Below are 15,421 nucleotides of genomic sequence, written 5' to 3' on the forward strand. Positions count from 1 at the left end.
CTATCAACCGCAGTCAAAGCACAGCAGGAGCTCTACCTGCTGGCAGTTTGTAGCTGATTGCCTTTTGTTGGTCAACTTGTTGACTGATCAGATTCTCTGCTGCTGTGCTAAACTGTTTCAGATCTTATTCCAGGGAGCTGTACTACTTTGCTTTATTTGTTTATTAATCTTAGTGAACACTCATCATACCCACAGTGCCTTTATCTTTATGCTCTTCTTTACATAGATTATGGAGGATTAAATCCATTATGTTGGTGAATATTTGCAGTCATTGAGCTCATAGTAATTCCAAAAATGTAAAAAAAAGTGTAAAAAAAAAACATTTGGACTTTGTTTTCCACTTTTTGCTTCCCTTTTAGTAAGCTTTTTCAATCAAAATGTCAGAATTAGCATTGAGTTCAAAGCTTTATAGAGTGGCACAAAAAAGCCTTGTTATTGTTAGAAAACAATTTTCATGTTTCTAAGCCATAAGAAGGCTTTGTTGGTCCACACTTTAGAGCTTGGAACTCAACGCTAATCCAGACATTTTGAATTGAAAAAAGCTTCCTAGATGGGAAGCGAAATGTCTTCAGACTTGGAAAATAATGTCCAGTGGTTTGTTTTTTTACTTTTTGGGAATTACATTCCTGACTATCAATAAGGGATGTAATGTCTCCACATGAATCCTTTACTGAGTAAATCTGTCCGTAATGTCACTCAGTAGATAGTTCAGAATTTCCTCCAGTTTGATGCAGAAAATATAGAGGAGAAACCCGGCTGCAGTGATGGAATTCATCCATGAAGTCTATAATGAAATCATCCTGGTGCCATCTTGAAAATATTGCCTGATCAAGGGGTTTCCCGAAACAACAGAAAAGAAAAAACAAGAGAAGGCTTTTACTTTGTAGGTTAAGAATATTCGCCCCCAAACACAAGACATCATTTAGACGTTTGTTTGATTTAGTCAAGATATAGTTGCTGAAAATTTAACTGTGTTGGTCAGTCTGATTTTGTCCCACATTAGTGCAATAATCTGAAAATTATGGCTTTTCACTTTTCAACCAAATGTAGATGTCGTTTGGACGAAAATAATTAGTTTTCAAATGTTTTCAACATGTTTTTGTTTGGTGGCATGCAATGAGTTCTTTGCAAAAATAAATCAGACTGCTGCAGCCTGTCTATAATGCTGCTGCCACAGTCCTGATCAACATCGGAAAGTTAAATCATTACATATCAGTATTTAAGTCGTTGTACTGATTCCCTGTGTATCTAAAAATAGATTTATATCTTAGGGTTGCTTTCTAAGGAACTGAAGCACCAAACTATCTAGACCAGGCCTAAGAGATTTATCATGAATACAGATTATACTTATCGTAATATTAGTTAGCTGTATTTATCCTACTTTAGATTTGACCAGCTGTTGGCTAAAATATTCCAAGAGTTATGAACCTACATTTTTTTTTCAATAAGGAACTATTTGTAATTAACTGAGACAAAGACATTTCTCATATTGCTAAAGGCCAATAAATGATGGAAGCACAGATGAAAATAAAAGGATAAGCACATACAATTATGGATATTTACCAATATTGTGGCCTTCCAACTATAGCCTAGGGTCCTCAGATCATCAGTGATCCAATTACTTCCTGTTTTATACTTACTCCAGGGAGTCAGTTTTTAGCTCCTATAATTCTAAGATTTGGAATCAACTCCCCGACTGAACAGATGTCTTTTAGAAGCAGCTCCTTGAAGTTATGACGAAAGTAGAACCATTTTTATTGCAGTTTTTAAGAACTTCAGTTATTATTTTGCTAATTCCAAGCTATCTTAGTGATGCTTAAAATGTAATATTTGTTTACCGCATTTCTTTCCTCTATTTTCTTTTCTCTTGTTTATTATTTTCCTGTAAAGGAACCTTTATCACTGAGGGGAAAATATGCAAATGTAAAAGTCGTTCTGGAGAAATGGTTAGCTATGTAAAAGTAGTTCACATCTGTAGAGAGAAATTACATGGAAAAAAACAGTTAAAATGTCCCTATTACTATTAATCAATAAAACCCGACTAATGGAAGTGGGATCATCCAGTCAATTCAATAGAATTCAATTGAATTATAAAGCGCCAATTCACAACATATGTCATCTCATTGCACTTTACAATTCAACCAGATCGATTCAAAGTTTTCAATATAAAGAAAACCAGTTGATTGCATCGACTCATTGACTCTTCAGCTGTCCCTCATACCAAGCATGCTTGTAGCGACAGTGGAGAGGAAAAACTCAATTTTAACAGGAACAAACCTCCAGCAGAACAAGGCTCAGTGTGAGCGGCCATCTGCTGAGGCAGACTGAGGTTCAAGGAGACAGAAGCAGAGATAGAAAAGGACACTGTCAACCAGCTCCACAGGCAGCCTTTGAAAACACACAGCCACGCAGACGAGCTCTGAGCCAGCTCCCAATTCAAAGAACGAAAAGAGCACATTCAGCCAGTCACAGTAAGAGAAACACACTACACTGAAAAACAGGACGAGCTCGAACATCTCTAAACAAAGGTGTTGATGGCAGCACCACTGCTGATATTTCTCTTCAGGATGGAGTCACAGCCAAACAGGAAGAGACCAGATGAAGCTATTATGAGAAAAAGCAGAGAGAGCATAATGTTAGTGATTGAACCAACAGATTTTGCAGTGGGAGAATAGAGACAGAATGAAGCAGAATGATGAAATAGGGGTCCCTATGTCCTCCAGCTGTCTAAGCCTATAGCAGCATAGCTATAGAGATAGCCCTGGATAACCTGAGCATCTCTAACTATAAGCTTTATCAAAAAGGACAATTTTAAGTCTACCCTTAAAAGTAGACAGTGTGTCTGCATTGCTCATATATATTCCACAGGAGAGGAACCTTTACCTTGCTGGATATTGGGTAAAAGACTTGATAGAGCCTTCATGTGCTTAATCTTATCTCTCCGTTTTAAATATTATATTGTCTTTGCTTTTCCTTCTCTACCATTTAAAAATAAATGCTTTGAATTACCTGATACATATTTGCTATACAAATAAACCTGCCTTCTTTTTTGCTGCAGGTCATATCTGGCTAGACAACGTGCACTGCACCGGTACAGAGAAGAGCCTGGCTCACTGCAAGTCAAACGGTTTTGGAGTTTCTGACTGCAAACATTCAGAGGATGTCGGGGTGGTGTGCTCCCAGAAACGCATCCCAGGCTTCAAGTTCATCAGGAACCAGGCACTCAGTGGGGAGGTAGGCTCACAGAGACATCTGCTGTATGAAAATGATCAAATGTGCACTAAAAGCATGGTTCAAGTTCACACATGTAACCACAGATAGACAGAGGACAGGCTTTGGATGAAAGAAAAGTCAAGTTTTTATTCAAATCGTTCCAACTTTTCTCTCAGGGATTGTACTCTAATAAATCATGGTCTTATCACAAGCTTAACATCTTTATCAGAAATCTCATTTCGATTAGACTCAAAATTTTACTGCTCATTTTTTGGTGTAATAAATACAGCTAACTATTCTATTTCTGGTCTAAAAAGTCTCCCAGTGACTCACATTAGTATATTAAGAGTGTCCAGACCTGAGCGGCGCTCTGCAGGCCAGCAGATCATGGTGATGACTCAGAGCATAGGAATATCATCCCGTCTGCCTGCAGAAAGCTCCTCTGTACCGGATGGAAAGTCAGTGTGGGCTTGTGAACGTGACAGTAGGAGAGGAAGGGAGGGAGGGAGTTTGAGGGAGACGATGCAGACATTCCTTCAGCATGTCTGAAAACAAGTGGCCAAAAACAAGCTGCTGGAGTTTGTGTTGCTTCATTTTCACTTAAAACTGAAGCAGCGTTCGTTTGGCAGCTTCAAAGAAAGGCAGTGCTTTCCCCACATTCATGCTGGAGAGTTTTTGTTTGTTTATACATGATGTGTGGTGGAGGTGTTGGCTGCAGCAGCCAGAACAGTGAATATATGTTTGCTTCAGTGTAAAGTTAAGATAACATACTGAAGGAAAGAAAAAAATAAAGAGCTTGTTTATCATTTGCTTGCCTTGTTCCGTGTTTGGAATGATGGAAATGAAGGAGAGGTGAGATTAAATGCTTAATGTGGGCTGCTGAACACACTTCACTTATTCCTATGTTGTTTTTACAGGTTGTACATGTCGGTAACACCTCCTTGTTCTCTATGTGCTCAGTATGTTTAGGCTTTCTGGTGTGTTAGTGCAGTTCAGTCCCCCACCCTGTAAATATTTCTTCAGTCTGACCAACGTCTTTTAAGTCTCAGAGAAGAGGAAAAGGGAAAAGGTGTAGCTACACCTCTTTAGGGCTGCTTGACCTGACAGCAGCAATGAGCAACCTGTTTATTCTCAGCATGAATCGACATTTTGTGTCGGGTCTAAAATAGTGAACATTCCCAGCTGTGGGCATTACCACCAGTCAGTGGATAAAACCGTCCACCTGTTTTCTTATCCCTTCAACTTGTCCACATGTTACAAACTTAGAGGTATTTCATATGGATCATGTGGGATAGATCAGGAGTTCCCAAAGTAGAGGAAGTTTACCCCCCCAAGGGCTGTCTCAAAGCCCCTGGGGGGGATGTAATCCCTAAGTAGAGAGAAAAATGTATCATTAAATATCATAATTATGAGCGTCTAATGAAATAAGTTGATGTAACATTAAATGATCTAATTACATGATATAAATATGAAAAATACTGGCATTAATGCACTTTCACATTTTTCCAACCACCATTAAACTTCACAAAGAAGAAGTGTTAAAAATACAAACAAAAGTCCTATTAAATGTTTAAAAATACGTCTGAAATGATGAATTATACAATTAAATGTTATTTATAACTATTTCACTTTATGCATAATTAAATGTAGAGTAATTCTATGCATTTGTTTTGGGGTCCTCATACAACTTTTTCATCCAAAATATGATACTGGTATTGCAGCTTTAATTAGCGAATGATCCGATATTAGTATGTAATAAAAGAAAAGGATTGCTCAAGTGACCTTCCTCAAACAGCTGACTCATTTCTCATTCACCAAAGAGCTTTCGGAGATGTTAGAGAAATATTCTGATATTCATTTATTGATATTGGGGAGTTTTCTCTCATATATGTATCGGATTGGGACAGCCCTACTATTTTTATGGGGGGTCTCCAGTCTGTTGTTTTGCTATTTTTTTGATACAGGCTGAAATGTTTGGGATCTCCTGGGATAGATTGACGGATATCTGTGATGTCTGCATCCAAAGCCAGACTGCTTGTATGTCTGCATACAACCACAAACCTACACTTCAACACTGAAACAGTTAAAATCATTCAAAAGCAGGTTCATACGTTGACTGAATCTGTATTTAATCAAATTATTCACCTATTTAGGATTGTGTGTTGAGATATCTTGTTGTAGAGCTGCCGTCTGTTGCTAACCATCTGCTCCATATGCTTTGAAAGGATGCATTAAATAAAAAACAAGTGTGCTGATCCCCATTTTCACTTACTGGTGGTGAATCTGACATAGTGGAGAATTTACAAATCTTCCTTTGGAAAATAAGCTTATATGAGCAATGCAAACAGGAAATTCTAAGCCGTGCTTGCACGAGAAGAAATGGGCTCCTGCATGCTCTCGCATGCATTTAAATAGCGTTGCCTATCAGGAGCGGGTACTCGGTTGTGCATGTGCATTTTTTTTTAAATGGAGAGGGCGGAACTTTTAAAAAGTTCGCAAAGATCCCCCTCTTTACCTTTGATACTTGTTTTAAAGTTTTGCAAGACTTTTGATGTGTCAGAAATATTGCAAACCATCTATCTTTTTCATTCTCCTTCATTATTAGGCACTAATTTTAACTTTTCCATCTCATAAAAATCAACTTAAATCCATATAATTTGGATGTAATGTTTGGAAACTTCAAAGGGTTTGAATACTTTGAAAGAAGCTGCACTATTTGGATTTAGTGTCAAAGTATTATTATTGACTAATCTGAAAGCATACTTCCAATTTCAAATGGTTATCCCCTAAAAGTATAATAATAGACCAATCATTCCTGAACAATAGAATCATCATTATTAATTTAACTAAAGTATTTTTATAAGCCTCATCAATAACAGAATATTAATCTGTACCAGCCTAGTTTTCCACGGTGCAGTGTTGTTGTTGTTGTTGTGTACTAATGACTGATGTGGTGTTTCAGATGATGGTCAGTAGGATATTTTCCCTCTAATTAAGTGGGGATGATCTACCCAGCTGTGCAATGTTGTGACGTTCATGCTGGAAAATCAGCGTGCAGAGGGGGAGGACCTATTTCCAGATAATTAGATGGTGCAAGTTTGATAGCAGTCATTCTTAGAGGATGTTTTTGTATTTTCCGGCACGTTTTGTGCCACACTTTACCTGTGCTATCATTATGTAATAATGTTTTTGTGATTAAAAAGGTGCAGTAGATGGAAAGGTAGGCTCACGCTGGTTTAAAGGACTCTGAGAATGGTGTGAAAGCTTTTCATGTTTGTTTTAAAAATGCTGTCGACTCTAACCATTTTTAAGAATTGGTTGCATTCTGCTGAACCTTACGATAACTGTATGTTAATTATTTCATTTATTAGCGTTTTCTGAAACCAGTCTTTGACAAAACAGTGTTATAGACAATTTTATCAATGCTTAGATCATGCCTTCTTAATCAGGGTCTTCCTCTTCACCCAAAAAAGACGCCTGCATCTAGAATTACAGTTCAAAGATCAACACTTCTTCATTCTGTGTAAAATTACTCCAATTATATTTGATTTAATTGTGATTTAATTTGAACCTCTTTATTTCTTGTTGCTTATTTCAAACATGAGAAAGAAGTAAACTAAAAGGTACGCCGAGATTTTGGGGGCGAATGTTAACCCTTTGCTATTGTACCGGCATCAGCAGATTCATGCATGCATTCAGCAGCCATGCTTTGAAATCATGTGAAGGGCATGCACTGTTGCTCCCTCCATATGATATCCATTGTTATTCTTTTGTTTCATTTGCCAGTTAATATTTCTTTTCATTGAAATTAAGACTTGTATAACTTTTTTTTTAAACAATGGCCCCATTTGTATTATGTATAAAAAGAAAAAAACAAGCAATATTGGCCTTAAAAAATATGCAATCTCCATATTTAGGGAATTCAGACTGATGTCAAAATAATCAAGTGTTGGCATCTACTAGTCCATTTCTAGACTAAATCTAAGTTGTTGACTCGCTTTTTTAATTGCTTGTTCTCTTGCATGTGTTTTAGCACGACAGTGACTCTTCAGTTAAAGTTGGCAGAGAAAGAACATTTTGTTCCTGAAGCGATGAGTTAAAATGAAGCAGCTGCAGTCCTCCAGAGCATGTTTGCTTGAACAAACCAGATACCCTGGGACTCATCAGTTAAATTTCAGACTCCAGCTGAAACAGGAGAACACACCAGTTAGGTGGTTTTAATGCAATAAAACTTGGCAAAGGTTATGCACCTTCCTCTATTCTCATGGTGACAGCTGAGCAGGAGTTTGATTCGCTTTCAGCAACATGCTTTAAACAGAAAAGGATGGAGGGGTGATTTATGTCCGGAAACTCCAGTACCAGCAGTTAGAGCACATGTTGAGCAGCTGGATCCTCTTGTTGCTTTATTTCTCCTTTGTGTCTCACATTAACCAAGCGGAAGATCCCAGTTTTATGAGGTGGTGTCTTCACAATGTTAACCCCCTCACAGGGGACATATATCACCAGCAAATGTGATTCAAAACTGAAGTCTTTATGTTGCAAAACTTGAACCATAAGTGTTAATGGGTTATTAACAGAGATAAAATTATGTCAGGTTTTATTATAATTTGGCATAGGGAAATATTCTAGTTGGTTGATATTGGATTTCATGTCAAACATTTAGTCAAGTTCTAGTTTTTATAGTCACTGCATGAAAAAGGGTACCTGCATGTGATCTACAGTATGATGCTTCTAGTTGTGAAATTTAGATTCCTGCCTGCCTAGCTTCAGTTTTATTGGTTATAAATTACTGCCAAACTAAGGCCAAAATGGAAGCTGGACACTAAAGACAATCCAGATGCAAAGCCTACCAGTTATCAGTCACGTAGGTTTGGCAGTCTGGGGTCCAGTGAGGCAGGAACTGGGGTGTGGCAGATGTGAAAGTCATTGCTGAAGAGTCTGGCTGTTCGTCTAAACTGAAGCGTGATCAGTGTTCATTCCTGCCAAGTTTTGTAATGTGGGCTGGACAGCAGGAGAATGGGCGGGGCGCTTTTTACACACGTGTTGTCGAACGTGCTGAAAAAAGGAGGCTGTGGAGGCTGGATAGAAAATCCCAGTAGTGGAAGCGTTAGTCAGAGAGCGGCTGAACCACAGCCTCATGTTCACACACCTCCGTTCTGAGGGAGGCCCGGTCAGAAAAAATTCTGCTCTTCCTTTGGAAAAACTGTAGCTCAGTTTAGTGACTAACTCCCTGAGGGTCTGCTCTCCTGTCTGCCCTCAGTTACCGCCTACGAACAAGAAAATCCTTTAAAAGGATTCCTGACCAACATTACTGACAATGACGTACAGCAAGATTCAGCAAACGTGACGAAATATTCATTAAACTTTCCTACATTTGGATGACCTGATCTAATAATAACTACTTGGGAGTTGGTTGAACCTGATTATGTTTTTACATAACCCACTGAAATTATTACAATAGTACATGCTTGTATGTAGTCAAAACTGAGAAAATAGGAAAAAGAACATAAATTCAGAGTGGATGGAGAAGTCAAAAAGGCATTTAAAGAAGTTGATTCTCCATATTTAAGATTTGTTTGTGTGGTATGGTAAGCTTCAGCTATTTCCCTCTAAAAGTTGGCTTTATAACTTAGCACTAGTTAAGAAGAAGCTCCAAGCAATATGTTGGGTCCATGCGTCACGCTGAGTTAATCCTTTATTTTTTATACAGCATTAAAGGTAACCTAGATGAGGAGCTCCCAGCCTCCTTATTCACCCTAACTTAAAAAACTATAATACATGCTGTTTTAATAGATTTCCCAAATTTGTAGCTCTTTTAACAAATCCTGTAATCATTTAAGATTAATAAAGTCCAAGTTAGATCTGTTTAGTTTGAATTAAGCTAGATCTAAGGTTGTTCTGATACCAACAAAACTAGAATAAATCCTTTAAACCAATACAGTAAAGGTTTAACAAATCTAATGTGTTGATTTTAGTTCTGACATTTCTAGTTCCATTTGGTTGAAGGCAATCCAGACTCTTTATTAATCTTGTCAAACAGTAATTCAGTATATAGAACTGCTTTGTGTCATTTTACGTTTTGTATTATTGCAAATCTTCATATTTTTTAGAGCTTAAAAATGAGACAGTTTATGATGTCTCTTTGGTCTGGACCCCGCAGAGCTAAAAACGATCTGGTCTGTATAGTTGGGGTACAGCCAGATGGTATAAAGCTGAGTTTATGCTTGGTGGTCAGGGTTCGGGAGGCTGGTGGGCGCCTGGAATGATCCCAGCTGTGCATATCTGTCCACTTCTCGTCAGTCCCACAGATTCAGACAGCCAGTTCTCCAACTTTGAGCTAAATGCAGCACAGCTTAAAGCCGTCTCAGTTCCTCTCTTCTCACCTAACCTCTGACCTGCCATTTGTCAAAAAATGTCATTTTTCTTGCATTTTTTACTCATTTTTTGTACTAAAACCTACAAGCTCAGTTTATTTTGCTTTTAATTTGCAGACAAAGTAACAATTAAGATCTAGAGCGCCAAGTCTTTGATTATGGTAAAGTATCTGACCCGTCATCCCTGCCAAGAACAGACAGAAAACACTCTGTCACGCTCTGACTAGAAAGACTCCCTTGGTGAAAGGGTAGTCTTTACCCGGTCTAACCGCTGCGGTCAGTGGGAGGACCAGGGTTCTTCCTGAGATGTTGGAGACTCCTCCTGCTCCGCAGTCATGAATGCTAAGAGACCGTGAAGCCTTGAACATTCCCCGAGGCTGACGCCATGTCAGGAAACCACTTTGTGGGCAAATGTTTAATATTCTGGGAAACATGCCGGACTTAAAACTGGATGTTACAAAAGCACCACGTTCAGCAGTTTAAAAAAAACATCTACGAATCCAAGTTGTTTTTGGCATCGAGGGGTCAACCTCACACCCATTTGGGAGCAAAGGACAGAAGCAGAACAATGCCAGAGTTATTAACTATTTTCAAATTAAGGTCTTGAGGTGAAAGGTAACCCTTCCCATTTGATTCGTCAGCAGCTGGCTGAGTGTAACCTTAAGTAGACAGAGAAACCTTCACTGCTCTCATCAACTACACTCACGGTTGGATCTTCTCTGTTTACCAGAATTTTCATATTTCGAGTATGAATTGGTTTAATTTGTAGCATGTGTGAAATCTAAGAATTTCACAAGAATTTCCCCTCCAGTAAGCTGCCTCTTTCCTCCCTGAAGGGCTTCACATTTCTTGACTGATAGTCAACGGCTGTGTTGTATTTATCATATATCAAGTGGACATGATGTGTGCCAGTTCCTGTAAATAACACTCTGCAGATATCTTACCAGATGGCGATTTATTTGCGATTATGTTCCCTTTTCTTGTTGCATAACCCCTGTTTATAAGCAAACACTCTGGGTCTGGATAGTCTCTGGGGAAAGCAGGATGCCACAGAGCTTGATGCAACGTGGAACGGCACGTTTTTCAAAGCAGGTTGGAGAAACGGGATTTAGTGTGAGGAGGCTTTATATGACGAATCCTGCAGATGAGTGATCAAATGAGGTGTTATATGCAGATTGTTTTAGGTGATTCCCAAAATAAAAAACAGTGATGGGCATAAGCGTTGCACGTGACTGTGCCCTGGAATGAGCTGCAAGTCCTGCATCTGTAAAAGATGATTGTATACTACAAGTCTAAATGGATAGACGCTATGTAGGCATTCTACAGGCTGTAAACAGACCAATATGATAAAAGTTTTAGTTGTTATGCTCAGTACCTCCAGTGTTTTTCTGTGGTTTTGTGCCCCAAAGGATGTTTTTGTGGCTTTTTTTTTTTTATTATTTATGGTTTTTTTCTGTTTTATGGCAAAAACAATAGACTTTCTTAAAAAAAAAAGACAAGTTTTGCATAATCAGATTCATAATCAGAAATACTTTAGTAATCCCAGAGGGAAATTACATTTGTTACACACTACAGTTACAGTTTATATATATATATATATATATATATATATATATATATAAATATACAACAAACAACACATATATATATATATATATATATATATATATATATATATATATATATATATATATATATATATATATATATATATATATATATAAAAAAATATATACACATATAGCTCTTCTGTGTATATATATATATATATATGTATATACACTATATTGCCAAAAGTATTTGCTCACCTGCCTTGACTCACATATGAGCTTAAGTGACATCCCGTTCCTAATCCATAGGGTTCAATATGACGTCGGTCCACCCTTTGCAGCTAGAACAGCTTCAACTCTTCTGGGAAGGCTGTCCACAAGGTTTAGGAGTGTGTTTATGGGAATTTTTGACCATTCTTCCAGAAGCGCATTTGTGAGGTCGCACACTGATGTTGGACGAGAAGGCCTGGCTCTCAGTCTCCGCTCTAATTCATCCCAAAGGTGTTCTATCGGGTTGAGGTCAGGACTCTGTGCAGGCCAGTCAAGTTCATCCACACCAGACTCTGTCATCCATGTCTTTATGGACCTTGCTTTGTGCACTGGTGCACAGTCATGTTGGAAGAGGAAGGGGCCAGCTCCAAACTGTTCCCACAAAGTTGGGAGCATGGAATTGTCCAAAATGTCTTGGTATGCTGAAGCATTCAGAGTTCCTTTCCTTGGAACTAAGGGGCCAAGCCCAGCTCCTGAAAAACAACCCCACACCATAATCCCCCCTTCACCAAACTTTACACTTGGCACAATGCAGTCAGACAAGTACCGTTCTCCTGGCAACCGCCAAACCCAGACCCGTCCATCAGATTGCCAGATGGAGAAGCGCGATTCGTCACTCCAGAGAACGCGTCTCCACTGCTCTAGAGTCCAGTGGCGGCGTGCTTTACACCACCGCATCCGACGCTTTGCATTGCACTTGGTGATGTATGGCTTGGATGCAGCTGCTCGACCATGGAAACCCATTCCATGAAGCTCTCTGCGCACTGTTCTTGAGCTAATCTGAAGGCCACATGAAGTTTGGAGGTCTGTAGTGATTGACTCTGCAGAAAGTTGGCGACCTCTTCGCACTATGCGCGTCAGCATCCGCTGACCCCGCTCCGTCAGTTTGCGTGGCCTACCACTTCGTGGCTGAGTTGCTGTCGTTCCCAAACACTTCCATTTTCTTATAATACAGCTGACAGTTGACTGTGGAATATTTAGGAGCGAGGAAATTTCTCGACTGGATTTGTTGCACAGGTGGCATCCTATCACAGTTCCACGCTGGAATTCACTGAGCTCCTGAGAGCGACCCATTCTTTCACAAATGTTTGTAAAAACAGTCTGCATGCCTAGGTGCTTGAATTTATACACCTGTGGCCATGGAAGTGATTGGAACACCTGATTCCAATAATTTGGATGGGTGAGCAAATACTTTTGGCAATATAGTGTATGTATATATATGTGTGTATATATATATATATATATATATATATATATATATATATATATATATATATAAATAAATAATAATAAACCGTGAACCGAACCGTGGATTTTGTGAACTGTTCCACCCCTAAAATATATATATATATATATTGTGGGATTACTATGTGTGTATATATGTGTATGTATAACTTAATCCAAGTAAAGTGATAGTCTAGGGGATAAAACCCTAAAACAGGCCTGGCTTTTCTTCTAGAGGGTTAACATCTAAACTTCTCAGCATTTTACCTACAGTACAACCGTATCAGTTCATTATTATTATTCTAAGCCATTTAAACAGGGATTTTATAAAACATCATTGCTTTAGGCTATTTGCAACCACATTTATCATTTGATCAGCATATCAGGAAAGTGACTGATGGTTGTTTTTTTTTTTGCATGTCTCCATCTTAGAGGCTCTAATCAAACTTTGCCTTGGCTTGTCAGGGTCTGACAGTGCAAGTGGAGGATGTAAGGATCAGGGCCACCTACTCTCACAGAAAAAGGATCCCCATCACAGAGGGATTTGTGGAGGTGAGAGATGGAGGCAAGTGGAGGCAGATCTGCAGCGAGGAGTGGAGCGAGATGAACAGCAGAGTCATCTGCGGCATGTACGGTTTCCCCTCTGAGAAACCTTTCAACGTCCGACCCTACAAGTGAGTTATGGCTCTGTGGCAGACATCAAGCTTTCAGTCGGGCTAATTTAGCCTATGGAAAGTCTGTTTATGTGTTTGAAGTTTTACTTTTGGTTGAGTTAAAAACAGTTTTTGGAACGAGTAAACACTGAGATGTAGCTGTTTAGTGAATTCTTTCAAATTCACACATTTAAGAAGTGAAAGCAGTCATTTGTGGCGTACCAGGCCGGCTGGTATCCTACGCTCTTTATGCTAAATATATAGAACTGCTGGAATGTTGTTACTCTTTTTTTAGGATGTTTTTTTCTATTGGTGGGTTTTCTAAGTGTAGGGCCGATAAAACCTAAACTAAACAGATGTTAGGAAACATTACACAATCTGCTTTGTTTACTCTGCCGGTCACTCATCCATTTTTCCTCTCTGAGATTAAACAGTCCTGGCCCTGCAGATTGTTTTTTCCATCAGAAGAAGTTGTAACAGATGAACCGTAGATGTGGACTTGGAGGAAACTGAATGTACTTCAGTCTAAAACAGTGGCTTTTTTGGGTGTTTTATTCATGTGTGTGCTGACATGGGAATATATTTAACTGATCTCCATCCCATTTAAAGCTGCACGGAGCGCCCAACACTATGAAAACAGCGAAATCATGAGCTGACTGAGATCAAAGCCAGATTTCTTTACATGAACCGTCAATCATACGGATGACTGGTTGTAATTCTGCAGCCCGATCTGGACATTTTATTATTATTTTATTTTTTTTACATTTTGCTTGGAATGTCTGCTGCATTGGAAAATGAAATATCCCGCCCAGCAGGTCAGCAGTGGGCCCCGCAATAAATATTTAAACCATCAGGCAGATTACAAAGAAACACTGAACAGTTTTCAATCTACCAGGATAAAAGCATTTGTTTCAAATTATGTTTCAATGTGACACAGTCTCACTTTTTATTAAGAGAGAGAAAATTTGTCTTAATAGGGGAAAAAAAGAGATTTACATGAAAAATGTATATAAAAATTAGCCCCATAGCATAATTTTAGTTTGACATTTACTTAAAAAAAATACTTTTGAGTTCAACTTAGGAAGCATCAGAATAAGCCTAAATTATCTGCTTTATCTTTATATATTAGCTTTTTTTTTAGTGACCCTTAGTTTATGATTTCCATTCATGCACAAAGAATCCTGCATCCCATCTTCAGCAAACCTGCTCAAATGAACAAGGCCTGATGGACTAAATAGTGATGAGTGAATTGAGGCGATTTCAAAGCAGGGCCGTACCCAAACATTAGAGATGTCCCGATCCAGGTTTTTGCACTTCCGATCCGATAGCGATATTGTTTTTGGACTTCCGATCCGATACCGATACTGGCCGATACCAGCCTATCCGAGCATGTATTTAAGTTTAAGTTAAAGTATTTAGCCTTAGTTGTAAGACTCATGTTGAAAAGGGTTTTAGTACTCTTGATGACATCTAGCCAGCTGAATTAGGTGAGATTGAATAAAACACAATGATTGGTAACAACAAACTTACCTGTTTATTAAGAGATAAACACAAACTGGACAAAATTATGAATAGCAATCTGAAATTGCACAGTGAACAGTAAAACCGTAAACAGTTAAAGGTGCAAGTATTGCTGTAAGTGTTAATAAAAATGCAAAACAGACAAGAGTGGAACATAGTCTATTAACTTAGAATCAGGACTCTACTCTTGAAAAAAGACACTGCTTAAAAAAAAATCAGTGCAAATAATAGTGAACTATTACACAAAAATGCCTTATACTCCCCAATCTCCTCCACACCCAGTCTCCATCTACACATCGTGCAGGATAAAATAATCCCACACTGCTGACATTTTCCCCGCTATCTTCCAATTCACCTGTTTTAATGGTTAGGCCGGGAGACGGACCCAAAAAGACCTGTGGGTGTGTTGAAGGTGTTCTGGAAAATGCGGACCGGATTCGGGGAACACTGGCGCAAAATAGTGGAATGGATCGTTTCAATCGGCGAAACTGGACCAGATCGGCAGTCTGGATCGGCATTTTTGCATGCCTTGCCGATACGCATTTTTTTGCCAATATCGGCGTCCGATGCGATACGTGGATCGGATCGGGACAAGCTTACCAAACATCGCAGTATA

General features: G+C 38.8%; 1 protein-coding gene across 1 annotated transcript in view; it reads left to right on the forward strand.

Moving 5' to 3' along the window:
* loxl2a (lysyl oxidase-like 2a) overlaps positions 1-15,421 on the forward strand; it is a 30,214-nt gene that overhangs the window by 4,685 nt on the left and 10,108 nt on the right. The window contains exons 3-4 of the mRNA XM_038280030.1: positions 3,059-3,234; positions 13,097-13,305. Coding sequence (XP_038135958.1) covers positions 3,059-3,234; positions 13,097-13,305 — 385 coding nt within the window. The remainder of the gene's footprint in view (positions 1-3,058; positions 3,235-13,096; positions 13,306-15,421) is intronic.

The sequence above is a fragment of the Cyprinodon tularosa genome, unplaced genomic scaffold (genome assembly GCF_016077235.1).
Source record: "Cyprinodon tularosa strain WSP-4 unplaced genomic scaffold, ASM1607723v1 ctg155, whole genome shotgun sequence".
NCBI classification, from domain to species: Eukaryota; Metazoa; Chordata; class Actinopteri; order Cyprinodontiformes; family Cyprinodontidae; genus Cyprinodon; species Cyprinodon tularosa.